At 26.0% G+C, this 27,731-nt stretch overlaps 1 protein-coding gene across 5 annotated transcripts in view; it reads right to left on the bottom strand.

Moving 5' to 3' along the window:
* Positions 1-475: 475 nt before the first annotated feature.
* LOC107446025 (uncharacterized protein CG43867) overlaps positions 476-27,731 on the bottom strand; it is a 229,731-nt gene continuing 202,475 nt past the window's right edge. For all 5 annotated transcript variants that reach the window (XM_071188138.2, XM_071188136.2, XM_071188137.2 and 2 more), the window contains 15 exons: positions 25,619-25,699; positions 24,253-24,429; positions 22,213-22,318; positions 21,498-21,610; positions 20,381-20,554; positions 19,218-19,459; positions 18,314-18,491; positions 15,560-15,715; positions 13,106-13,203; positions 10,976-11,117; positions 8,273-8,400; positions 6,919-7,048; positions 5,767-5,844; positions 3,982-4,131; positions 476-1,362 (listed from right to left, as the gene is read on the bottom strand). In XM_071188138.2, coding sequence (XP_071044239.2) covers positions 1,117-1,362; positions 3,982-4,131; positions 5,767-5,844; positions 6,919-7,048; positions 8,273-8,400; positions 10,976-11,117; positions 13,106-13,203; positions 15,560-15,715; positions 18,314-18,491; positions 19,218-19,459; positions 20,381-20,554; positions 21,498-21,610; positions 22,213-22,318; positions 24,253-24,429; positions 25,619-25,699 — 2,199 coding nt within the window. In that variant the 3' untranslated portion in view covers positions 476-1,116. The remainder of the gene's footprint in view (positions 1,363-3,981; positions 4,132-5,766; positions 5,845-6,918; positions 7,049-8,272; positions 8,401-10,975; positions 11,118-13,105; positions 13,204-15,559; positions 15,716-18,313; positions 18,492-19,217; positions 19,460-20,380; positions 20,555-21,497; positions 21,611-22,212; positions 22,319-24,252; positions 24,430-25,618; positions 25,700-27,731) is intronic.

Genomic DNA, 27,731 nt, shown 5'->3' with positions numbered 1-27,731 from the left:
ATATTTAAATAATCTATAATAATATATAACTATTCGCAATGATATTTATTTAAACTATAAAAAATACTTTTTTAATACAAAAAGAATATATGAAAAGAATATATTTCACAAGAGCAGTATCATTTTCCTTCCTTTCTTTGTAAAAATAAAGGAAGGTGACAGGAGAATGATAAATTTTTTAGAGGTGAAATAGCTTCATAATATCTTTAGTAGTAGATAATACAAATAATTAACATTGCATGTTTTTCCCTCAGAATTTAAAGCATAATTTTTTTTTTTTTTTGAATTTAGAAAAATTGGTGTCCGGTTTGAAGCAAGTATAAAAAAAACATTTCAGGGCATAAATGTCTGTCCACGTTCGGTTACGGAAATATCCGCTTTGTGGAAAAGGTGCATAATGGTTTATTTATGGCAGATTAACAGGAAATTAAAAATATGCCTGTAATGAGAGGTGTCCATTTGTTAGAAGTGTCCGTAACAGAAGGTTTCACTGCAAATGAAACCTCAACATTCTAAACCATCAATAAGAGGAGTGGTTCCCAACTAAACCGAAGTCTTATGCTTAAAAATTGTAGAATCACAATAATAAAAGCAGCCCCCAATTTAAGTGAGCCAGTCTCTAATATGTTGTCTAAAACATATTTTGAAAAATAAACAGTAAATGTGGTGAACACTTAAGATAAACTATTTTGCATGAAATGTAAATAAAACGAAAAATTTTAAAAAAATGATGAAAGTACACTGTAAAACTATTTTGGAATCAGGATTAAAAAAAGATACTTTATCCAGTTCATTTCATTCTAATATTTATATGGTCAATAAACACATGAAGGTTAGCACATGGGGTGCTTTTTTTATTTTTTACTTTTGTTTACTCTACTTATAACACTTATCTAATTTTTTTGGAAAGATATTCTTAATTGTTTCATAATTTAAGAGATACTGAAATTACAGAAAAATAAATAAACGGGCACACAAAAAATTTACAAACTTAGATGGTTGATAACAATTGCCTTATAGGTGAAAATATATGGTTGAAAAACTTTAATTTAAACATTGGCCCCCAAATATATTGAGAAAATTTTGATCAAGTTCACTGAAATATTGAGATAGCCTTCATGACAAGGACAATTTTGCATGATCAGGAGAAGAGTCAAGTGGGATGCTTCCAGTAGTTGTATTACTGCTCTGTGAAACAGTGTGGTTGGCACGGATTTTAGATTGAATTTTATCAGAATTATATACAGTGGAAATAGATCCTTTAGGTGAAGATGGCACAGCACTGCCACTTCTCTTATTGTATTGTGCATTCTGAACTGTTGCATTCATGTAATCTGCAATCAACAATGTCAGCTCCAGAATCTGAAACAAAAGGTATTAAAACAATTTACAATATGTGTGCCTAATAAAAATATATTTACACACAACATAAATGATTTAACAAATTTTAATAATAATAATTGATAAGTAGCACAAGGTACACCATATCGCAATTTTGATAAATGGTGCATTTATTTTAGTGATCAACATGCAATTTTTAACGTGTTCCTGTCAGGAACAGATATAATCGAGAGTAGCTTACTAGTGCCACATAATCAGTTAAAAGAGTGCTAATTATGAGATATTCATTTCAACGGTACCAAACAGCTTAGTCATAAGGAAAGTTTCACTCGGATTTCATAAAAAAGATTATATTGAATAATATCTCTATTAAATCTCTCTACAAAATATATAATATCTCTATTAAAGGATTTTAAAAACTGTGAACTGATGATAAAATCATGTATGTTTAAGCAGAAATCAAATAAATGCACATCAAAACGAGGTTAATAGCATGTAACTTTTAAAACTCACATGTTGCAATAAATAATATCTTATTAAAAATATCCAAACTTTAAAAAATATTGAAAAATACCTTTGGCAGAATCAGTACAGAAAACTGCCAAAAAATTGAGTGAATAAAATGCTAAGAGTTATCGTGCCATATAGCAAATACTCTGGTGCGCGATTTGAGTCTTCTGTATCATAATAGAATCAAAATTTTTAAAAAATCATATGGAAATCAACAATAACAACTGCCAAAAAAAAAAAGAAAAACAAATAGAAATAGTCTCCTATTTAAAATGCATAGATCTCTTAAGAATTCGCGAAATAGAATTATCTGAAGTATAATATCAAATTAATATTGAATCTCATTTTGTTCTAAAATGGTTTTGTTTTAATTTTTGGTTCAAACCCGATAAATTTTTTAAAATTAAAATACTTAATTCAAATTTATATTATTGATTAAAATATGCACATATATATTTTTTTAACACTTTCATTCTATGAACATTATAGTGTTTTTTTAGAATTTATATTTCTTTTCCCCAATATTTTTTTTTTTTTGTTTGATAAATCATTTATTGATAAAAAGGGAATTTTTTTAAAATAGTATCAGTTGAATGAATTCCAATAATTAAAAATATTTAATTTCCAGCAAATATGTTACTTAGTTTACTGATAAAAAAATATAATGCTTTAAACATTAATGTTTATATAAACTTAATATCATTGCTACCAATATGAGTAAATATACATACAGCCCTTCGTTAGTCAACCTAGTGTACAAGTGACCCTTCACTCAAAAAGGTTGTGCAACCCTAATTCTAGAACTTTTAAACATCTTTATATTTTGTAATTTCCAAAAGGTCTTCCCTTCTTACTGTCCAGCCATCAAAAGAAAAATTAATAAATATAATAAATAAATTACTAACATCTATATTAAAACTATATTGATATACAAAAAACTGACATTTAATACTCTATGTTTTCTGATCCTTTTCGAAAAATATTATGAACACATGTGGGCTATTGTAACTTATTATAAGCATATTTTTAAGAGCATTTGCTGAAAGTTAGCATTTGATGTTGCTACTATGATTTGACCATGCAAAATTTTGCCATTTTCAAGGAAAAACATTTGAATGTGCTTTTGTACAATTTTGTCCTGTGTATTGGACCAATACTGGATTACACTGGAAACCAGTTTTGCAAGGGTTTATTCAATCATACCAGTACATGCTGGTCATTTGATAATTCTTTTTTTTATAAAAAAGGGACTAAATGTTAGAAAAAAGAGAAGAAAAGGGATTAAAATAAGAAAAAGGTACTTTATGAGACAAAGGGATAAACTAGAAACATACTGAAAATAACAACTAATAATAAATAACATATTGAAAATAACAACTAATAATAAATAACATATTGAAAATAACAACTAATAATAAATAACAAACTTAAAATTACACTTCTCCCTCAAAGGAGGGAGATTTGTTTTTAATTACTCATTTATAATATAGATAAAAAAAAGTGTCTTATCAAAAAATGTACTTTTTCGCATCCATGTGTCAGGTAGAATTTAAAAGTTAGGTGATTTTTTTATAGTGCAAAAAATGCTGATTTTAGAAAAAAAAATCTGTTTGTTATGAATGAATTTAGTTTCAGCAAACAAAAACAGTTTGTTTAAATGTATGGAATTATAAGCAACCAATTTACACTTGTCAAACGATTACACAAAGTTATGCTGATGTGAAATACTTATTTAATTTTAACCTTCTGCAATTGAGATAAATATTGTAAAATATAACTGAAAGGTAAAATTAGAAAAACCAAAAACTTTCTTATTGCATTTAGAGCCTGTTTCATAAAAGTAAATAATGAAAAAAAAACAGATAAATATGTTTGCTAACAGGTAAATAGAAAATACATAGAAGATATTTTTTTTCTTTTGATCTCAGCAAAACATTTTTATGATAAAGTTACCTCAAATAAGTGATTCCATAAAATCTATACTGCATTACAGATAATATTAAAAATATGTCTAAACCATAAATAAATAATTAAGCATGAATATCTTCCATAACTTTATATATTTAGTTTTTAAAAATAAATTGCAGAAAACCTATAAATTAATTTTTAAATCTAAAAATAAAAATGTACCTTGGGCTTTGTCATGTTAAACAACAAACGTTCAGTTGAACACTGGTTTCTTTCTCCTGGTATATCTCCACAGTTGATTACTAACATAAAATCCTCTCGACAACCTCCAAATGTCAGCACAGAAGAATATGGATATTGTACCAAACATTGCTACATTTAAATAAAACAAAAACTTATTAGTTTAATGTACAAAAATATTCAGTTCTACAAGTTGCCAAAAAATGTTAATACACAAAATACCTATGAAACATACATTAAGGTTTGAATAAATCGCAAATAAAATACACTAACTAGAAGAGGGTACCCATAATGTAACTCATATAACACAATGTTAAAAGAGTAACTTTTCTTATTAAAAGTTGTTTTGTATTATGAAATGGTAAAAACTAAAAATATGTGTGGTAAAATCTGCAATATCTTTCAAAAATATGCTTGAAAACCAAATTGTCTGATGTGTTTAGTAAAAAATACATGCTGGTTTAGGCTGTTGTCAATTAACAGAAATTTTTGTAAAAAATTTATTGAAAAAGGAATTATAATAAATGCTGCCATTTCATAAATAAATTAAAGTGACTGAATATATAGTACAGAACCATTTATCTGGTATCCAGAAAGCCGGGAAAACAGACAACTGAAAGAAAATTGCTAGGTTTCCCCGCCATTTTGAACTAGAAAGATTAACCCTTTAATGATTGGTTAATTTTCAAGAAAATGGTCATAAAAGTGCCTATTTTTTATATCTAGTTTAAAATTAACTATCTACAATTACCTTAAAAATATCCAGGTACTGCCATCGGGTGTGTAAAATGAGAAATGAAATGTTTTCCGGGCAAAAGAAATAAATTAGTTTTATTCTTATTGGTGCGTTACTACTGAACACTCCAGGCTGGAAATTTCACGGGAGCAAGAAATAGAGGGGAAAACCTCACCCCGTCATTTTCATAGGAGTAAGAAGGAAGGGGTTAAGGAAAAAAGCAGAAATTTTACTCATTCTTGATGTTGAGTAGAGGAAAAGGTGGGTGGGGTATTTTTTCCCTGTTAGTTCAGAGAAAGCTTCAATATTTCTTCCATAACCTTGAAGATATTTATAACCTTTTGAGCTATATTGGTATTGCTACTCAAGTTCAATCCTTATTTTCAATTTTGTTATCCAATTTTAAAGTGACAGAAAAAATGAGTACAAACTCCTGTTATTTATATTAATGTCACTTTACAACTATCTGATATGTCTCAATCCCTCCCAACCCCTTTCTGAGAAATGGATGACTCTGGGACAGCTGATCATTACTGTTTGAAAAAATAGTGTCACATCTTGACCTTGATCTACAGATGAACATATATTTTACACACTTTCAATTATTTCACTGTGGTTCCACCCCTTTCTCTCTTATTTTCTATATCTCCAAAATTAGTAGATCATTCATCATCTACTTGTGCTAGTATTAGTTAAAACGTGTTAGGTAAAAGTAATTCGTTTTGCCAGTAATTTATAAAGAAAAAAAGAAAACATGGATTAGTCAGGAACTTTTTGCAGAATAATTTCAGAGATATTTTGTGGTTAAGTTACAGGTGCATTGCAAATTGGTAGGATTGCTTGACTGCGAAATTGTTTAGTTTTTAGACAACTGTATGGCACATCAACCTGCAGCAGTTTTAACTGCAAATAATGTGGATATTCAATATATCCTCCCAAATTTTACATCTCTTACACAGCTTCTTGATCAAAGCATTTTACGAAGCAATTTCTTATTGATATAGAGTAAAGAAAATGAAACATTATCTTACCAATGAAACAGCATCCAAAACTGCAATACAGTTTTCAGCAACTGCAAGCCAAACATTTTGAATAGCATCACATTTTAACTGAAAAATAAATGCAGTTCATACATATTTTTTTAAAAACACAGTAACACTTTATTAGAAATAAACTCTTCTCACTTATATTTTCTTGATGACACAAATTAATGAAATATTAATTTGTAACATAGAAATTGATTTTCTACAAATTAATTTTTTTCTAAGTAATCATCATTAACAAATAATGTAAAAAAGGAAATTTTTTAAATATACGTGAAGTTAGGGTAAGTTTTTTAACAGCAGAATTTCTAATATCACACATTAAAAAAAATTAAATTATAACATAGAAATCAAAACAAATATAATTAAGTTTTTCTATTGACTGGAATTTTATTTCATATTTAATGTTTATTTTATAATGCTTCATCAATTTTATCAATAATTATGAAACTAATATTTTTAACCTGACTAACTTTCCAGCACATTTGACAAAAAATTTTCAAACAAGCAATGTTTCTTGATTAACCTTTCACTTATGGCTGGTGCAACAAATGGACCAGAATGACATGCTTCAGCATATTAAGTGCCAAAAGCAGAGTTAAATAACTATTGTCAAATAAATTATTTTTATATCACTACTAAAAAATGATTCATAATCTAAGCAATAATTTATGAAATTAAAAATAATAAACATTTATAAAATATATACAGTCATAAATATTGATTCAAACAATATTAGTTATTAATTTAAATAAATAATGCAATTCATAAGTTTTTTTCTTATTTTAGTAACTTAATTAGGATAAATTTAGTACAAGAATGATATCTTACAAATAATTGGCTTAAAATTAAAAACATTTTTCTCTCATTGAAATTTGCGCACATTATCCTAATATTTGATAAAAGTTAAAATGATAATCCTTCAGAGAGAATTTTTTTAATGAAAAATAAATCTTATGAATAAGGATTTTTCCTTTTTGTTGTCATTACAGATTTACATTGTCTAATATAGCATAAAAAACTTTTTCTTTATGAAATAAAAAAAAATTTGAAAAATCTTATTATTATGTATTAGAAAAATATTAAAACATAATTAACAGTGCAGAGCAGAAATTAAACTGTTTAAACAAACAATCATACTTTAGCAGGAAAAAGTTTTCCTCCTGTGAAAGACCACTTTCTAGCACAGTTCAAATAAACTCGAACACAATCTGTGATGCTACAGCCTTTAAGCCCAATCCATTTTTCTTTAATTGAATCACAAAGTTTTCTAAAAAAAATTTAAAAATTAACTATTAACTGCAAACTATCTTGATAACATAAAAATGAAATGTGATGAAAATTAGAATAACTGAGTAATACTATCGCATTAGCTCTGTTTCTTAGTCGGTAAAGTCAAACATTGTTTTGCTGTAATTTAGAAGAGCTTCAAAAAATCAATACAAAATTAGGGCAGAAATATTTAATAAAACAAGAATTGTTAAAATGAAAATCATTCTAGTAAAATTCACAATGCCTTAAAATTATTAGCAAAGAGAATAAACATAGATAGCTTTCGTTTCTTATAAATCTTTATTAGCCACCAAAAAAGATTACACATTCATTTTTGTTGGGATGTTTGATTACAATAAAAATGTAATAAGTTGGCCAAAAAATTGGTAAAAGAAGTATAGTTGATTGACTTCATTTATACCATATACAATCCCTGTCACATTGATGGGTATACCAAAAATATTTCACTTATAGACAATAACTTATTGTCTATATGTACTGAAGAAATGAAGAAACATGCTATGACAAAATAACCATCATATATTGTATTTTCGTTAGAATGGTCAAAATTTTTTACCAGTCTTCAACTTTTCACTCATCAAATTAAAAGTTATAATATTTGCATAAAACTACTATATTTAAGTTACTTTATTTACACACATTAAACGTACTTTATATTGCACATATACAGAGACTCCAACTACTAAGAATTCTCGATAGTTTCAAATTATTTTTTTCAGGGGTAGTAAACAAAAGCAGAATGTTTTTGAACAGAATAATTATTAGAATTTAAGATTTTGTCTACAAGATTTTATATGTATCAGTTTAAATTACTTGAGCTCAGAGGTGGACAAAATTCTTTCAATCCTATTATATTAAAATATAAATACATTACCCTTTCTACCACTAGGAAAATATTTTTCTAAAATTACAGAGAAGGCAAAATTATGGTAGTTGGAGTCTACATATAGTTCATAAGTTAATACATTAAAAAATTTGCTATTTTGAAGAAAAAAAAACTGCTAACATAAAATTCCTAACATATAACAAAAGCTGAATCAATAATTATATGTTCCAAATGAAGACTCTGAAAATAAAATTAAAAGGGGAACACAATTTTGTGGATATTCTTTCATGCATTTCAGATTTGTAATAATTATTTGAGCCTAAATTTTTAATAATCAAACATAGGAGAATTTAAAATTTAAATAAGCAAAAATACCTATCTGTTGAAGCATTCCTTAAATGTTTTGGAAAAAATTTATCTAGAGCCTGTACCAATTGCAGTTTTGGTTTGGTATGTGTCTCTGATCCATAATGCATTTCATTTGGTAAATCACCAAATTCAATCTAAAAGAAAATTCAAAATTAAACAATATTCTTAAGCATCATTTGATGGTTTTTTACTTGATTTTTAACACAAAAATTTATTTTGATGAAACATTTATGTGCTCTAGTACCTAAAGTATCAATTTTCTAAAAAAAAAAAAGCTGAATCTTTGTATATAACACTTTTTTTTATAGAATTAATAAATTTTTTATGTACATTGATTACAGAAATAAATAATTTTAATTATATGTACTAGTATATAAATTTTTTGGGGAGGGGGATGTGAAAAATGAGCAATATTATTAGAAACAATTAACATCAAGAGAATATTATACAACTAATAATTTCCAGTGTGCAATGATTATGGAGAACCAGTAAACTTCCTTTACTAATAGATATAATCTACTGGACAAGAAATGAAGAATAAATAATTTGAACGAAGGCTTTATTAAAAAAGAAAGAGACAACAAAAATGTCTGGTTTGAATTTCCTTTACAAATGGCAGTTGCATCTGTTTTTCATGGAAAATATTCTAAAAATTTTAAACACAAGTAAGAGTTCAGAAACAGGTTCTACAGAATTGTTCCAAGCAACAGAAAAGTTTTTTGCTATGAAGAAATGAACCAATGGTGAGTAGGTTCAACAGAAGGCATCTGTGGGTCTGTTTAAAGAAAGTAGAATACTTTCTTCTATCACACCTATAATAAATTTTAATAGTGTTTCCATAGAGATCAGCAAACAATATATCTATTGTCCGGGGCTAAACTTGTTATTCACAAATAGTTCACATGCTTAACATAATTGAAAAACATGTCATCTGAAGTAGATTTCCTACACAGATGCTCCTATTTTGAATGCATTGATTCAGTTAGCTAACAGAGGATTACATTTTAGACAGAAATATTACAGCTAATATTAAACAAATCTAGTTATTTTTAGGAAAATCTTGCAAACATTTTAAATGTTAAAAAAATTAGTTTAGAACAGGATTCTACCAACTTATACACTAAAAAAAAATTCCACTTTATGTTTAAATTTTGTACAAATGGTCAAGATTTATCTGAAAATGAGGAGATACGACTTAAAACATCATGAAGGAATGGTTTAGAAGCTAATTTTGTTAATTTTAATCCAAAACAAAAATTTACATTCTATTATACTCTTTAGGACAGATTATCATAACAGCAGCCAACTATTACCAAATTTCTGAAGTTTCAGAAAATTTTTCTTAGTAGCAGGAAAACTAATTATTTATTATTTTAGTAAATTTGAACTAAAAGAATTTAAGTTCACCACCACATATGAATAAATTCAACAAGTATATAAAAAGTCCGAAATGCAAATCATTATGATCTTAAGTTCTGATAAAAGTTCTATTTGTCTTACAAATTGCAGCATTAGTTCACTAACACTAAGAAAACCATTTCCTAAAAACCTTAAAAGTTACAGGGTATGTTACAAGGAGCTTTCCGTTATAGACACATAAAGTCTTGTTTCCTATTTTGCAGCTGTTATGTTATTTTAACAACTTTTAAAATGTCTGCACTAAATGGTTCATTCTTATGTACCGACCGTCATTTGATTTAGCAAATTTCCAAAACATTATTTAATGCCATTATTTGTTTCGACTTTACCACTCATTAAACATGAATGAAGGAACAATGACCTGCCCCCTTGATTTTAATGCTAGTTATTTATGAGCTCTGGTCAATAAGTTAATGAATTATAGAGTACTTGATAATGATAATCAAAAGTGCATATTGTACTGCCATATGAAAATTGGCATGAAGTCTCATATGCATTCATTAGTTTAAAAGGATGAAAGTACAATATGTGTAAATGTTTTTTGAAAGAGTAAAATAAATTTCTCATTCATACTCTCCATGTTTGAAAATTTTACTCACTTCATTTTCCGAAATGTTAGTTTCATTGGGTAGCTAATTTTCCTTTCAAAAAATTATCAGGGCATTATTACTGTTAATTTATGGCAAATGTTATTTATAAAAACAACAGTCTGGTATTAATCTATTATTTTAAACATAATTTTCAAATAAATTTTTTAAAATGATAAAACTTTTTTAAATGGTTCTTTTAATGCATATTAATGGTTCTTTTAATGCATAACAAGAACAAAAGTTGCATTATTGAATAATCAGCTAGCATTTATGGCACTGTTTTGTCAAAATTAATCAAATATTTTTTCAGCTACGAAAACTATTTATGGTATTTTTATGCATAGCCTTAGATAATAAAGATAAAGGTCGAAGATCAAATGTCCATAGATTTTAACAAACTCTTACTACAAAAAGGTGCCATTGACTTTAGACTTAAATTTTCATAAACATATTAATTAAACTGAAAATTTTTAGAATATATTTTTAAGATAGCATGAATTAAAACTTGATGAATTATGTTTCTCATTAACTGAAATAAATTTAATACTGAATATAAATATTTTTTGTCTCACTACTTCCCAATGTTATAAGAATTAAAAACATCTTATTAATAAAGGCTGGCAAATAAGGCCTTATACTACATAGGGCGTAATTACTTCAATTTATAATCTGAAATGTTAAAAAAACTAATAGAATTTACTTGTGCAAGAAGAGAAGCAAGTTCAACAGCCAATTCCTTGGATAATGGAAACTTTCCATCAACAATATCTTCATTTATTTGATATACTAAAAGTAATCTTTCTTTATCAGTCTCAGCTTTCATATTTTGCCGTAGTATGATTCTAAATACACAAATATACAATAAAATGAATAAAAGTAAAGACATGAACTTATGAATATTGAATATTTTACACAAGTTTAAACTAACCATTGAATTTGAGCCTCATTTTTGGAAATGACTCACAAGTTTCTTGGAAACTCACTATGTTAAATATGTTTTCTATTTCAGTAAATAGTAGTTTAGAATGAAGAAATAGGAAAAAACTGTTTACCTCATTGAAACTACATTTTCCAAACTTTGAAACAGTATTTTGAAAAAAGTATAAGATTTAACAATTATACAATACTTGTTATAGAAAATTATTTATCAAAAATTATGAAACAAATAAGAAAATTTTGATACAATTTCAGAGAAACATAATAACTAAAAAATATTCTTCTCAATAAATATTTAAAACTGAAGGCAAATTTTATTATTTTTTCAGACATTCTCTTTTTTATTGCTGATTTTAATGGCTTTAATGTCAATAAGACTAATATGTCGCAAAGATATAAATGTTTATTGAGTTTATCTATTAACTTTTTTCTTATTTTGGGCCAAAAAAAGCTACGACCATTGTTCTTGTTTTGTTTATTTATTTACAAGTACACAAATTGAATGCAAAAATTTTTTAAACAGCTTCTCAGATCCGCCTCATGTATTGTCTCCCATTAGACTTCTGACATTATGTAAAACATTAGACACATTCATTTATTTGTTATTGTTTGTTTTAGTACGTTAAAATAGCCAATAGTACTTTCTGAATTAAAGCCTAAGTCATTATTTAAGAGTTCCACACTGAACTAGAGAAAACCGGAACAAATCTCAGCAAGGTTTACGTAGTAAGCCACTTTTGAAATTGGATTTTGGTAGTTAACAGAAATTTTATTCACTTGGTGTTTTTAAACATGTCTGCCAACGGAACAAATTTTCATTCAAATTAACGAATGTATATCTATGTTTGTAAAATGTGTTTCTTACAAAAAAGATTTATTAACACATAACATCAATTTGGGACACATAACATCAATAGCACATAACATCAAGTTTCCTTAAAATATAAATTTGTTGTGATTAGTAAAAATATTGTTTGAAAACCCGTTTGTTGATATAGGGCTTAATAAAAGTTTGTATAAATATCTTTAAAATTTTTTTAAACTTATTTACTTAATTTACACTTTAAACTTAAATGTGTGTAAAATGTGTTTCTTACAAAAAGACTTATTAGCACATAACATCAATTTGGGACACATAACATCAATAGCACATAACATCAAGTTTCCTTAAAATATAAATTTGTTGTGAATAGTAAAAATATTGTTTGAAAACCCGTTTGTTGATATAGGGTTTAATAAAAGTTTGTATAAATATCTTTAAAAATTTTTTTTAACCTATTTACTTAATTTACAATTTAAACTTAACCGGAAATTATTGGAATTTTTGTGTGCATTTTTTGTCGAAAATATAGTGTACAAAAGTATACGAGACAAAAAAAAAACTAACTCAATAAATAATTTCTATTTGAGTTCATTCAAAACTTTTAGGAGTTCAAATTAGGAGTAAAAAACTGAAATGACAGAAGGAAATTAACTAAAAATCTTTGTGTAAATAAAAGTTATAAATTATGAAAGTGTGAGTTAAAATCACATTAGTCATAATTGACAAAGCTTTTTAGAAAGGAGTATAGATCCACATTTAGCTTTACAAATATTTAACATTGCTAAGTAAGTTTCTTAGGATATTTTACAATTCTCCAAATCCATATGTTAAAATAATGATTACTTCGTACAATTATTAATTGTTATAAAAATTAAAAAATTATGTAAAAAATATACTAATTATTAATAAGAATAATATAAAAACAGTAATTAATTCTGTACATTACACAGAAATATTTAATTACACAACTCAAATTGTAAGCATAAGTAATTTATAAAAATAAATAAAAATTATACAAATCTTAGAAAAAATTGTACAAATCTTTAAGATTATAGAATATAAATTACCTACCTATTCTTGTAAATAAGCTTTAATACTTTAGTATTTTCAAATTTTCCAAAATGCTGCTCTCGTAAGGCTTGTTCCCATTGAGAAATAACATCACATAGCTGTAAAAATAATTTTCAAAAATATATTTAAAAAAAAACATATGGTAATTTAGCAGAGATATGCCGTACCTGTCAAATTTGAATAAAAAGGGAAACGTTTTTTGTCAGAAAAGACACACCATCGGATATGCGGCACAAAATTTGACTGTATGATCGATCGCGGAGTTAAGGCACCCGTTTGAAATAACAAATTATATACGAAAAAAATAATTAGACATTTAAAAACAATTTAAATAATTATGAAATATATGATAAAATAATATATGCGATATTACTCATAATCAGAAATTATGTATTTTGATAATTTTTTCATACTTTTTCAAATATACGCAAAGTTGTACCGCTGCATAAAATTCAAATACATCATAATCGCAAATGCATTACGTTAATAAATACCAATTTAAAACACTGGAATTTTATGTAAACTAAATAAATAAGAACCTAAATATAATTAAAATAAGTAATCAAAATACAATAAATTGAAGGAAAGAATCTTACTAGGCATAAAAGTACACAATATAAAACAATCGTGATTGTATCATGCTGCTTTGTCGTAATTTGATTTGAAATACCAAAATATTATTAAATCAAATGGATAAATGCGATTATGGAATTATTGATTAAATGCTTAAATTGAATTATTAATTAAATGTGAAATGATGATTAGCATATAAGGATAAGGCATTGCTTTTTTTTTCAATGAGTAAAGCAAATATTTTTTTTCACTGTTTCACATATGAGCAGTTTGGTAGAGACAATCATCAAATCATAACTTTAGGCATTATATACAATGTCAAGGCATTCTGAACGAGATTCTGAACTTTCCCAATAACATATATATTACTGATATTTTATATACTGTATATTTTAAATAATTAATAAATTTTATAAATAATAGTTTATAAATAAGTATTGCATATATTTCAATTCTTATTAAACTAATGAATTGAATAGATAAATATTTCTTCAATTTTCTATTAGAGATATTTTATTTACAAATGTTTTGGAAATTCATCAACAGGTTTTTTATGCCGATCATTTGTATCAGCTTCAACGTTTTAATAAAAATAAAAAAATTAGTTTTGTTAATTTTCATTTAATTTTTGATTCTTACCAAAACATTTATTTTCTTTTCTTACCAAAACAAAAATTCATAGAAAATTGTGTTAAAAAAAGCACTTATGGCTTTCATTACTTTATGCCTAAAAATATTAAAAGAACTGTTATCATCGTACTTGCTTTACCTAGCAATTTAACCATAGAAAATATTTATTCATTTATAGTTTAGCTATTGTATTGTACGAATAGCTAAAATATTTTCCAAAATGATATTCTAAATCAATATAAATAAGATAATTTATAATTATTGGAATAAAATAACCTATTTAATACATTTATGTCTCATTCACTCATTCATCTCCATAAACAGATTATCTCCATAAATAGATTATAAGTAGATTATAATATATAATAATATAAATAGATTATAATATATACAATTACGAGTAAGCAAGTGATTAGAAATTAAAACATAAAAAAAATCAGAAAATGGATTTAATTGATTTAACAAATGAAACATTTATATGTTATAAACGTTACTTTATCTGTATTACTTAATTTTAAAGTTTATTCTCAGAAATCTTTGTATTTATATTTGTTTGATCAATTCAAGAAAATACAAATTTAATGTAAGTTCTAAAATCAAAAAAAAAAAAGTCTAAAGCAAGAAAACGGCACTTTTTTTAAAAAGAAAAGTTTGGCTTTAATGAGCAATATTCTTCTGTTTCTATAAACTTTAATGAATTTCCTACAAAATCGTTTTTGAAGAGTATTCGGTTATAGTGAGCAAATATTCTGATCCTTTCGCGCTTATCATAAGTGATTTTGACTGCAAAAACCTAGTGGAAGAGAGAAAAAAATTTTGCAGAAATAAATTTAGCTTCCAATCCAAACTTTCCTCAAAGCAAAACAGGTTTGGCAACAAAAGAAAAAGAAAGTAAAACAAGTAAATTGCAAAGCTTAGGAGTTTAGGAAAAAGGTCATTTGGTCTTCTCCCATAAACCTTATATTTGACTGGAAGGTCAGGCAACACAGTTTCCCACCCTTTCTCCCTTACACCAATTCTCACTTAGCACGACAAAAAGTTCCACTTTGCCGAGAGAGGCCTCTAAAGTAAGAAATAGTCCCACATAACTACAAATAATTTTTGGCAACAGCATACATTTTATTCCTCCAAAAACAAGCTAAAAAATAATCTTTTACTAAACAAATCTTTTCCAAATTGTTAAAAAAAATTTACATTTTTATTTGCATATAGAATAAAATATACAATATGATAAAATTATAATTTATATACCTTTGCATCTTTTAAAAGGCAGTGTTCCAAATCTTTTTCAATTGGATCATCACTAAACAAAGCAAAGCCAGAATATTCACAATCCCGAATGCCAACTTCTCGATTGACAGTTTCAATGAATTCATGAACAGTAGTAGAACCATCAAATCCAAAGACCTAAAAATAAAAATTTGTTAAAAAATTTGGTTAAAAGAAAAACCACATTCCAATCCACAATCCTTTAACTTTTACATTTATTTTGGCTTCAGTATGAAAAATCTGTTTCTGCACTATATATATAAAGTAGTATATTATAATTTAGTATACTATAATTTAGTATAAAGATCAAATAATAAGATGTCTTCAGTTTTTATATCATTTGCTTTTCTCTAGTTACAATTTCAAGGATAGTAAGCAGCTATTTTTCTATAAAAAAAAAAAGTGACTTTAGTGACCATTTTTTAAAAAAATAATGACCATTTTTAACAAAAAAAGGACCATTAGCGCAATAGGAAGTGCATTAGAAAGGAAAAAACACTTTCGAATGCAATAACATATGAAGAAAAATGACACTTTCTTACACAATAATACTAAAATAAGAAAGAGAGTTACAATTTACCTTAAGTAAAGATATCTTTAGTATTTGTTTATAAAAATAACCCAGGATACTGTGCCTCATTTCATTTTAGTAAATTGTTTTAACCATCAAACCCATGCTTTGATGAAATTCAATGATTATGGTTAGATGAAAGGATAAAAAATCTGATGTGGACTTTTGTCCATTTTGACATATAAAATAGATGGAATTAAAAAATGACTAAATAACCGTATATTTCTATTTCGGAAAAAGAGATATACATACATTTGTTATATAATAAAGCACCAAATTTCAACTTGCCATGTACTTAGATGTCAACAGAAGTCAACTAGATGACCAGGCTATAAAAGCTATTTGGTAGGTAATTGTGATAGGTTTATTTTTATGCCTTCAAAAATTAAATGAAAAAGAGAGTAAATGTTGTTTTCAATGAAAAGTGAATCGGCCCTACTTCCCAACTCGTAGAAGCAACATTTTATACTGGCCCATCATGCGGTATGGAGTTAAAATTTTGGTACTCCTGATGAAGCGGACACACACGAGGCTGATGACTTATGGACAAGTTCAAGCAATATTTCAATATTAAATTAACGATGTGGAGTTTTTTTTGGGCTGCAAGTTGAATGTTTTTAAAAAAAGGCTCAGTCCTTGTACACCAAAAAGCTTTACAAGAAAAATATTGGAGGTATTTGGAGATGCTAAAATATCACACATCCCAGTTATTAAGTAGAGTCTTACAGTCAACTATGGTGAACCAAATGATATTGCATAATCAAGATCAAGGAGGCAGTGAGATTCCATATCGAATTGATCAGAAGTTGGCAGTTTGCTTTATTTGGTGATAGGGACTCATCCAAATATTGACTACATAGTGAGTTTGGTGTCTCGTAAGTTGATTAGGAGACTGATTAGGAAATTGTACAAATAACATTTATTCTGATGTTGTTTAGCGATGTATATAACAGCTGTCTAGAAACACGCAGGTCTCAAACAGGTGTTATTTGAGTTGCACTTACCATATTGGTCTAAGGTAAGTGCAATTACGTAACAAAGCAAGCTACAGGAAGCTATATCCAATTCAACAACAGAGGAGTCATTGCAGCAGATGCCACAAAAAAATTATACAACTGAAAGGCTTGTTAAATGACATAACTGATATTATCTCATTGCAGATTCTGCAGATTGATAATCAGAGCACCATCAAGTACATTAAAAATCCTATGTTTAATGCACAAACAAAGCACATCGACCCAAGATATACGTTTGTCCAAAATGAGTTCTCAAAATGACATTTTCAATCAGGCTATGTCAGAATTGACGATATTGCAGAGACATTTTGACAAAAGCACTTGCATCACTGCAGTTTCATTCTTAAGTGAGTTTGATTGATGTAAAACAATCTGTATAAGTAATATTTTAACTCATAGATTGAGCATTTTCATGCTTAAAAGAGGCTGTTAAAAATCGAGAATTCAATTAACGTTACTTATTGTGAGTGACAGTTTTGGTATCAAGCTTTATTATGCTTTATGTATCTGGTAACACCCCTTTTGTTTCATTTTAATTTTTGTTTTGAAAACAGTAAGACATTCTTTTTCTTTCATTTGATTATTAAAATCCTAAATTCAATTATTCATAACTCTGTTTCATTGATTTTGTAATAATGCCTTTTAGTGACCTCCTGTCACCACTGCAATTTTGATTATAAAAATGATAATAAGCAATGTTTGTAAATTAAATTTAAGAAATTGAAACATTATTATACTGCTATGTTTAAAAATTATAAAAAAATACTTAACTTTAAAATAGTTTGAAAGAATTTTTACTAATTCTAAAATAAAACTGGGCATAAAAGAATAAGTTACAAAAGAAAAAATTATACAATGAAAATAATGCAATGAGAAAATTAGGCATTAGAAATAAAATATAATAAAAATTAATTAAGAACAAATAATTTGCATTAATGAAAATTATTCTTATTTATATGAACATTAACATTTACATGTAATTAAAAACATTTTCAATTGATATAAAAGTGGCAACTCCTTCCATCATCTGTTGCTTAATCAATAAAATTATATTATAGCTATTTTAATTTTTTGACTAAATTCAATTCACTTTAATTTCTTGACTGATACTGATAAGCAATTTCAATCACTTGAGTACATATAACTAACCTGGTAAGTTCCATTTAAAAAATGTACAGGTATACTATGTGGTAATGAATGATGATAAGGATTCTTCATAAAAATACTGAGAACTTCCATTCTGGAAGGCTTACATTCTCTTCCTCCATTAGCCAATGTTCTTTCTAAAGCACGTTGACAAAAGATTGCATATTTACCAGCTTCAAACCTATAGAAAATATTTCAAAATTGAAGTTCATTTAAAATAAATTTCTTAGGTAGTCTAAAACATCCATTCAAATAGTTTAAAAAAAAGAATAAAAACTGTTTAATTTAATAGTCAATTTAAAAATATAATTCAAAATAGTTTTAAAAATATAATTCAAAATAGTTTTAAGTCCCTTAGAAAATTCTAGTTAACTACTTCAGTACTAATTCTGTTAGGCAAAATTAATAACTTATTGATAAAATCACTAAAAGTTTTTACATACCTAATGTTAGGATAAATTTATTTTTTTTGTTTTTTTGCAAATTTTAAAATATTTAAAAGTATGCTTTAATTTAAATAAAATGCAAATTGTTTACATGTACAACTTCAGATTCAAAATATTTTTTCGTTTACCCTTATTACTATTACATAAGTTAGAGATAGTTTTAAATTAGAATTTTAGAAAAATTTTATATTTTAGTTTAGTGTATGAGCAATGAATATATAAAGAAATAATGAGTAACTTATATAATTGCCTAATTTTTCTTTTTCATATTCTATGCCTGTTCTTTTTATGAAGTTCATTGTTAATAAATAGCCATAAAACCCATACATTAAAAAAAGGATATTAAATAATTTGACTTTCAAGGTAAAATGAAGAGAGTAAAGCTATATTAAACCTAAATTAGTGATGAACTCATGAACATGAACTAATGATTTGCTTTAAATTATTTAAAAAAAAATTACTTTGTGTTAGCATTTCTTTGCAGGTGAATTCTTAAATACCACAATGTTCGATTTTTGGGCAGAAACAAGGATACAGCTAATGATAAAAGTTGCCAGGCTTGAACAAATACAAAAGGAGCTGGATTAAATTTGCTTTCAGATGGAATAGGTTTCTCTGTGTTTCCTGTGGACACCGATGTTCCTTTTTCTGTAGATGATGTGTCACACATAAAAAGAGATTGAGTGGCACAAATAATAAGTTGCTGGAATGGAAAAAAAATGTTTTATTTAAACTTCTTCGGTGCAGATAAAAAAATTCAATTATACCAATGAAAAAGCTATAGATCTACGCAAATTCAGTTAAACATAAAAAATAAGCATATAATAGAACAATTAACTTTCAATTATCAATTACAAAATTAGCTCAGGGGGGAACTTCAGATTTTTAGTAATAGAAACCATCTTTTCTCTGTTATTAATAGTAGAAAGAAGTTTTAAAATTTAGGGGTTGATACAATGCAAAACATAAGCTTAAGTATATGAAAATTAATAATTAAATAATGAATTTGAAATTACGAAAATGTCTTCAAAATAATTTAATTTACCAGATGTTATGCATGGTATTTTGGAGACTACTTGATTACAAAATGCATTCTTATTTATGTAATGTATATTTATTTGAATTTAAAATTGGGTCATTAGATCTAAATCTATAAAACGAAATCTTCATCTGAAGACCTCTTTTGAGCATTGAGTTTTGAAACCAACATCTGCATTTTTGCTGCATTTGTAGAACTTTTATTTTGCATGAAAATATTAGCAAAGTAATATGATCCACAATACTATGGTTTTCTTAAGCTGTTTCATATATTTCTAAAGAAATATTTTTCCTTCAAAATTCTATGCTTAGCAAAACATTATTTGATTTGTGTCATATTTAGAATAATTACACTATCATTACAATTAGTTTACATATTTAGCAAAAGGGTGAAGTGCTTTTGTTATTATTATGATTAAAGTTCTATATGATTAAGCTACAGTTTCTAAATAGCTTGCCATAAAATAGTTCTGTCATATATTCTTATTAAATTAATTGTGAAATCAAAAGTTGCACTTCGAAAATCTTATTTTTAATTTTCATATTAAAATTCAAGGTTATTAGAATTGAAGGATGTATGAAATACCTGAACTCCACTTTTGTGATGACAATGGCGAGAAGTTTGTTTTATTAACTGACAGAACAACTCATTTTGCAATTCTTGATAAATGAGACAATGTTGTAAAGAATTTTGAGCTAAAGCAACATGATATTCAATCCCTGATGTATCCATAGGTACAGATATAAATAATTGGATGGACTGAAATAGAAATGAGTGAATTAAAACAAGATGGAAATTTTCATGTTAAAAAGCAGATTTTCAAAGCATGGGTGGTAATGTGAGAGCAAATAATGGTGAAACATTTATAATTAAAGTAGAATTTTTTAAGTTATATTTACAATTTTATATTTCAGGTCTTTTAAGTGTGTACTTAAATTATAAGTATGCTATAGCAGATAAAAGTGGGTTATATAATTTTTTTTTTTAAATTATTTGATTGATTTGTTTTGTTTACATTCTCTTAAATGTCTACTTTGTTTTCTTGACATAAATTGTTAGAATAAATTCTCATACATGTTTAAAAAGAAATTATCTTTTTTTATATATATATCATATCTGTACTTATTCAGTTATTTGCTTTATATACAAATCTTTCAAAAACATAAATATGAATTAAATTTCAATGGATATCAACTTCTAATAATACTTTTCTAAGGTAACAAATACCACTTTTTGAGTACTTTCCAGGACAAAAAATATTAAATTTCAACGTGTGTAATGCATAAGCAAAATGCTCCTCAAAATAAAACAATTAAATTATATTTAATATGTTTAACTTCTTCAAACCATAAAGTAAGTTCTAAATTTCGTTGTTAAATAAAATTTGTCGTCATAAATTATAAATTGTATGAGAAAATTGCACTGATTTTAATTTTTGAACAAATAAGTTAGTTCAAATGAGTGAAAATAAGAAAGCCTCCAATTCGTGAAAAAGATACTAAAAATAAGCAGTAAAATCAGCTTGAAAAAGAATTTTCTAAATGGGAATTTTTGTAATATTCAAACATTTTTTTTAAAAAAATTCCTTATCAGTACTGAATTCTGTAAAGTTCCAAACGGTCAGTAGTAGTTGGCACATCCAAATTTGACAACAATAATATGTTATATTAAGACTTTTATATTCAGAGATTGCTTAACTTACTTTAAATAATTTAACTGCTTCCATTTGAAGTTGTTCAGAAGGAAGAGTAGTTAGAGGTTGAGATAATGAATCTTTAGTATAAAGAAGAAGAGGATGTTTCCATATAGGTGAGCCTGAAACAATAAGTTGTTAAGAAGAGAAAAACATTTTATTTGCAATTTATCTAAGTGAAAATTTCTAATATTCACAAAATTGAGTTCAAGGAAAGGACTAATTTTGTTAATGTAAGAAAAATATTATTGATAATCAAACTAAACAAGGAGTAGCGCTTTCTTGAAAATAAGACACAAACATGGGGATGAATAATTAAGAATTCTCTTCTTGGTCTTATACAAAGATTAAGATAATGATTAACAGTTCACAAAATTTAAATTTAATAAATTTCATATACTAAACAATAAATATTTTTAACAAACTTGTTATTTATTATCATAATAACTCTATATATATTAGCATTAAAATATTTCATTTAATATTTTAAGTAGATCATTCTTTAACAATTAAATTAACTAAATGTACTGAAAAAGTAACAGTGGATAAATGATATGAGTTGGAAATAATTTTTTTCATAAAGAGAAGTACAGTGGTAATTCAAACTAAAATTACCTTATAAATATGTATGATGATAGTTTACAATTTAAGGAATTAGCTATATTAACAGAATACATAAATGTCAAGAAAAATATAAAAAGCAAATCAAAAACTGTTAGCTTACTTTCATCACCATCAACTTCCATCAGTTTGGCAAAAAGTTGTTCAGTTTGAGTACCTGCTAAATTATGACCCGATGAGACTACAGTCAAGTTATACAACCAAGAATCCTATAAATCATAAATTGCTATTTTAAAAAATAATTTGCCTTGGGAAAAATGTCAAATAATGAGAAATTGAAAAGAAATTTATTTAAAAACTGCAAACATTAAGTGCAAAGTAGTCTAATTTTAATGTAATTCTTAATGGTTCAAATAGCATAATTAGAAAAAATGAAATAATTTGTTGAATTTTCATAACAGATTTAAAAACCATTTTAGGCAAAATAAATGCCATGTGTAAAAGCTTAAGAATTTTCGATCTGCAATCAATATTTTCTCTAGTTAATGTAATAGTTAAGTATTTATGTAAATAATAGAAAAATTGGAAAGAAAGCTTTCAGAAAATATACAAATTGAAAAGATCTTATATTAAATACTTTTTCAAGAAATCATTCCATATATTTTTCTTATAAAGTTAACATTTTGCTATGTTTAAACATTAACCCAAAATGTTAAATGAATTCGTCAGAAATTTGCTATTTTTTTAAAACTCCTTTTCAAAGTTTGAAATTTATTGTGTTCATAAAAAGTTTGAGTAAGTATATGTAATGTAAGTTAATAATTTGGTTTCATTTTCATTTAAACAAATTATCAATGTCAAAGCTCATTAAAAAATAACGACCTTTCAATCATTTATATGAATTTTGCTTACTGAAATAAAATATAACAACTTCGTCATTGCATGACTATAGGAAATATATTTTCTAGTGTAGACTTTACCCACCTACATATTTAACTTTGAAATTACGATGAAGAAAAAAAATCTGCTTTTCTGTCAGTAAAAAACAGACATCTACTGGTTATACAACATTAGTGACAAGTAGAATTTCAATGAGGTTAAATTTTCTTGGGGGTCGCACAGTTGTAATTTTTTAAGCAAAGGAAACGACTGCCAATATGAGATTAGCTCCTAATTTATGACATATAATACATTAAATATATTATACATAAGTATATTATATACATAATATATTAAGTATATTGATAATTTAAGCTATATAATATAAGGTATGCTATAAGAAATAGTGCTTAGAAGTTATCAAAAGATATATTTATTTATTATTGATAACACACATTAGCACACATAATAATTTCTTTTACTAAATTAATGTATACCCTCTCCTCAAAATTTATTTAGACCTTTCCTGCATATTCTTTTGCCTTGGGACCTCACAAATATTTTTCACACTAGTAATCTATTCCCTATCATGATTAAATCACTAATTATACCCTTTTTTAATCAGATTTATTCTATTCCTTATTCATATTCATGACATATAATTAACTTCACATTCTGGTATAAAAACTATTATTCCTTATGACAAATAAGGAACAATAAAGAGCAAGCAAATAATGAGGAGAGTAAGGAACAATAGAATATAAAGGAACAATAAAATATAATTACTGACAAATTTTTGAATCCATAAATATTTCTACTTTTTTTGTAGCTTAGAAATAAAAATTAAATTTCCAACAAGTGTGAATTAGAGGGCTGACTAATACACTTGATAAGTGAAAAATCTCCCTATTTTGAATAAAAAATAAGGTGCTCATTGGTACAACAATCAAATTTCCCACTTGAAAATAAGGTACATATTAATAATTGCCGTAATGAAAAAAAAACAAATTTAAAACTTTCTCCCAGTTTAACTATAAAAACAATGAAAGCATACAAACTCAACCACTTCTAAAAGGAACAAAAATAACCACATAAACTACATTTATTAAAAGTTGCTTTAATAAGCCACATGCAATAACTTTTTTTAAATTAAATATATGCAAATACTACTATTCAAAGTGTTAAAAAATATCAAGCTAAAGAGACAAATGCCTTAAAAATTCATTCAAAAATATTTTTGCTTAAAAAGATAGCAATTAGGTTTTTAAAAACATTGACTGCTAAATAAGCTGAAGAAATGAATACCAAAGACACATGTTATTACCATTTCCTGCTTATTATCCATAAGGAGGTAAGTGGGTCCTTGATGATTAGGAAATATTCCTATGGTACACTCAGATTTTGTGATTTTATTGTGATCATGATCTTCATCATCACTGTCAGAAACATGTGAGACTTCCTCTACTCTAGCATCTCGCATGTTTATTTGACCAAGAGGATTCTAAAATAAAATGAATGGAAATATTAATTTATTAAAACTTATTTAATTTTAATTCATTTATTTTTTAATCTGCATAAAATAACTCTTAGCTAAATATGCCAAACAAATAACAAGTTTTAATTTTCATTTCCATTTACACTTCAAAAGCATCTGGCCTATTTAACAGTCATCTGATACATTATTTTTAAGATTTTCTAGTTTTCATAACAATAATTGCCCACTGTTTAAACTTCTGTTTAAATATGATCCCTGTTTAAACTTCTAGCACCCTAGAAGACTAAAAACTGACACACTGAAAAATTTCAATTATTATCTTTGTGATATTAACACTTAAAGAGGTTCAAGCTTATAGATTTCCATAATTCTAGGCTAACAAAACAATTCATGCAAATTAGCTTTAATTGCTACAAGATAATTCAAATGTGTTGTGTAAACAACTAGCACTATCTTACCTCAAAGGCAAACTCTAATCCATGATCGAAGATTAAAGATCAATCAGATTTGAAATTGTCTTAATTTCTTATAAATTCCTATAGTTAAAATAAATTTCCTTCATTCTTCAATGTAAGTCTGTAGAATTGTACAGGACTGACATGAATCTTCAGAGTACAGTAATGCATAAGCCTAATGCAATAAAAATGATCTTAAAAGAAACAAGTGTACTATAAATATCTGTTTTAGTTAGTTATGGTGTTCTAGCAAACAATCATTTTATGAATATGGTATTGAGATGCAAATTACCATTTCTACAGGTCTATATTCAGTGTATTTTACAAACAACTTGATACCTAGATATTACATCCTTTTTTAAGTATAAATCATCTTTTATCTGTTTAAATTTTAATTTAAATAATTTTTAAATAATTTAATTTTTAGTATTATTTTTCAACAAAATTTTGAGGAAAAAAAAGCTTTTGTGAAGGTTGAGAATAATAAATATGAGGAAAAAATAGCATTATGAAGCAAAATTAGAGACTTCTTAATGTTTGTATCATGAAAAAAAGATTTTAATAAGTAGGGGCACTCAGTGTATCAGCATTCAATTGTGCTATGTTCTTGAAAGAAAGTTGAAGGGTCCAAAATTTTGAATTAAGTTTAGAAGATTAGTGTTATAAGAGTTTGATCAAAACAGTTTCAACAGCATAATAAAACACTTTTATTGGCAGACATAAAGATTTGTTTAACTCACACAATCATTTGGAGTTTTAAAGTACAGAAACATTCGTCCAATAAGAACACACCAACTGCGTCTCGCATGACCATGCTTAACCTAAAAAATAAAAACAAAATTAATAAAAAATTATGATTTTTTATCAAAAAAATATTGGAACATGCCTTAAAAAATAAAGTTTTATTCATCCACAAAACATCATTTTTAAGTTATTAGTAAAAACTAAATAAATTTTTTTAAAGTAATATAATTTAAAATATAACTTTAAATTATAATTTTAAAAAAATTACAAATTTGTAATGAAAATCTTGCAATCAATGCAATCTTGTTAATTTATAAATCAAAATAAATTCCAGGTTAAACCTAGTTACTTTGCTATAAACACACCAATTCTTCACTTTGCTAATTGATCAGAAATATTTTTTTTGACTAACTGTTTTAATTTGTTCTAGCTTAATTCTTTTACAGATTTATCCAAAGTGTAGATGAAAGTTTTAAGTTACATTTTTCCGTATTCACTGTTGACACTGACCTAAGACCCAGTTTTGAAGACCCAGTTTGGAAATATTGTCCACAAGTTGAAAAATGATTTTCCCATTATTTTTTGACTGTCCGTTTTTTAACTGTGCGTTATTGAACCTGCTGTTTTCTTACACTCTGGTGGAAGATTTATAGCCTTATTAACAGTGTATGTTTTCAATTTTCATAGCTATTTTTAAATTTTTGTACTGAAGGAATAGATTGTATTGATTGATTAAATTCTATTCACTTTTTTACTGCTTCATTTTTTAAACTGACTTGTACTGATAAGCTAAAGGGTCTGAGTTTTATTACGTATTTATAATAAAAAACATATATTATATTAATATTTCAATTGAACTCACACAGCCACACACAAACTTAGAAATATTACATAGCAATATTCAATTAGAAATACTTTTATTTTGCACAATGATCAAGAGGATTATATATTCTTCACGTTTTTAATCTTTTTTCTTCATATTATGGATACCTTAAACCATTGAGAAGATTTTCTTTAACACTTTAAATGAAATTGTATAATATAAAAATCACAGCTCAGATTAATATAAATTAACACATTCGAATTATCCAGAGGGAGTTATAAACAGCTTTTATTGTGCTGCCTTCCCTGCAGATGATAGAGAGAAAATCACCATCAGGAATATGGTGAATATGATATTTTCTTTTTCAAAGGCAAATGACATAATCAAAGGAAATACTCCCAAAAATTCCAACATTTAAAAAAAAATCATATATTAAAAATTTAATTATTTAAATAGTTGCAAAGGGAAATATATCAGTTGTAATACACTAGATTTCATTAATTAGCCAGGCCCAATATTAAAAAAAGATGTCAGCTAAAGAGGAGCAGTTTAAATTTGTATTATAGTTTTAAGCAATTAATCTCTCTTTTATGATTCTATTTCTTCCAAATGTTCAACAGCTTATTTTATGATTATAAAATTTTAGATTTGTGTTGATTATATAATATTTATTTCAAAATAATTTATAATATATTATTAATAAAGTATATATGTTTTTTATTTTTATATTATTACTAGTACTATGCTACAAATAGGAAAATTTTAAAATATGATTCGTTATCTTCATATCTATATATTGCAGATTATTTTGCCTGTTAATCTAAATAAACTATTTTTTATTTACTGGGCAAGATCTATCATCTCACTAATTAACTTATATTAATCATATAATAAATTATTTTCTTTGTTTTTAAACGATATATTTATTTCAAGCATCGTTTGCATTTCTACTTCTATTTTTTCTTCAGAAAAATAAATAAATGTTTGGTAAATAATTAAAGATCTTATTTCCTAAAATTACAATTAGACAATTCATTTGAAAAAAAAGCTTTACTAATGTGCTACCACAGTCTGTATTATACATGATGTTTATTTCTCATAGAAAAATTATTTAAGTGCAGCAACAACTGCTAAGAGTTATTTGGGAAATTAAGAAGATATTAACGCAGGAAAATTTTAATTTTGTTTATAAGCAATTATTTGATATAAATTAATTACAATTACATTTCGTGATGAACTGACCCTATTGAACATAAAACAAAAGCAAACCGAATATCTAAAATTTT

The sequence above is a fragment of the Parasteatoda tepidariorum genome, chromosome 12 (assembly GCF_982258835.1).
Source record: "Parasteatoda tepidariorum strain Cologne lab strain chromosome 12, Ptep-v5.0, whole genome shotgun sequence".
NCBI classification, from domain to species: Eukaryota; Metazoa; Arthropoda; class Arachnida; order Araneae; family Theridiidae; genus Parasteatoda; species Parasteatoda tepidariorum.
Note: the sequence above shows the minus strand (reverse complement) of the source record. Positions and strands in the feature narration are given on the sequence as shown.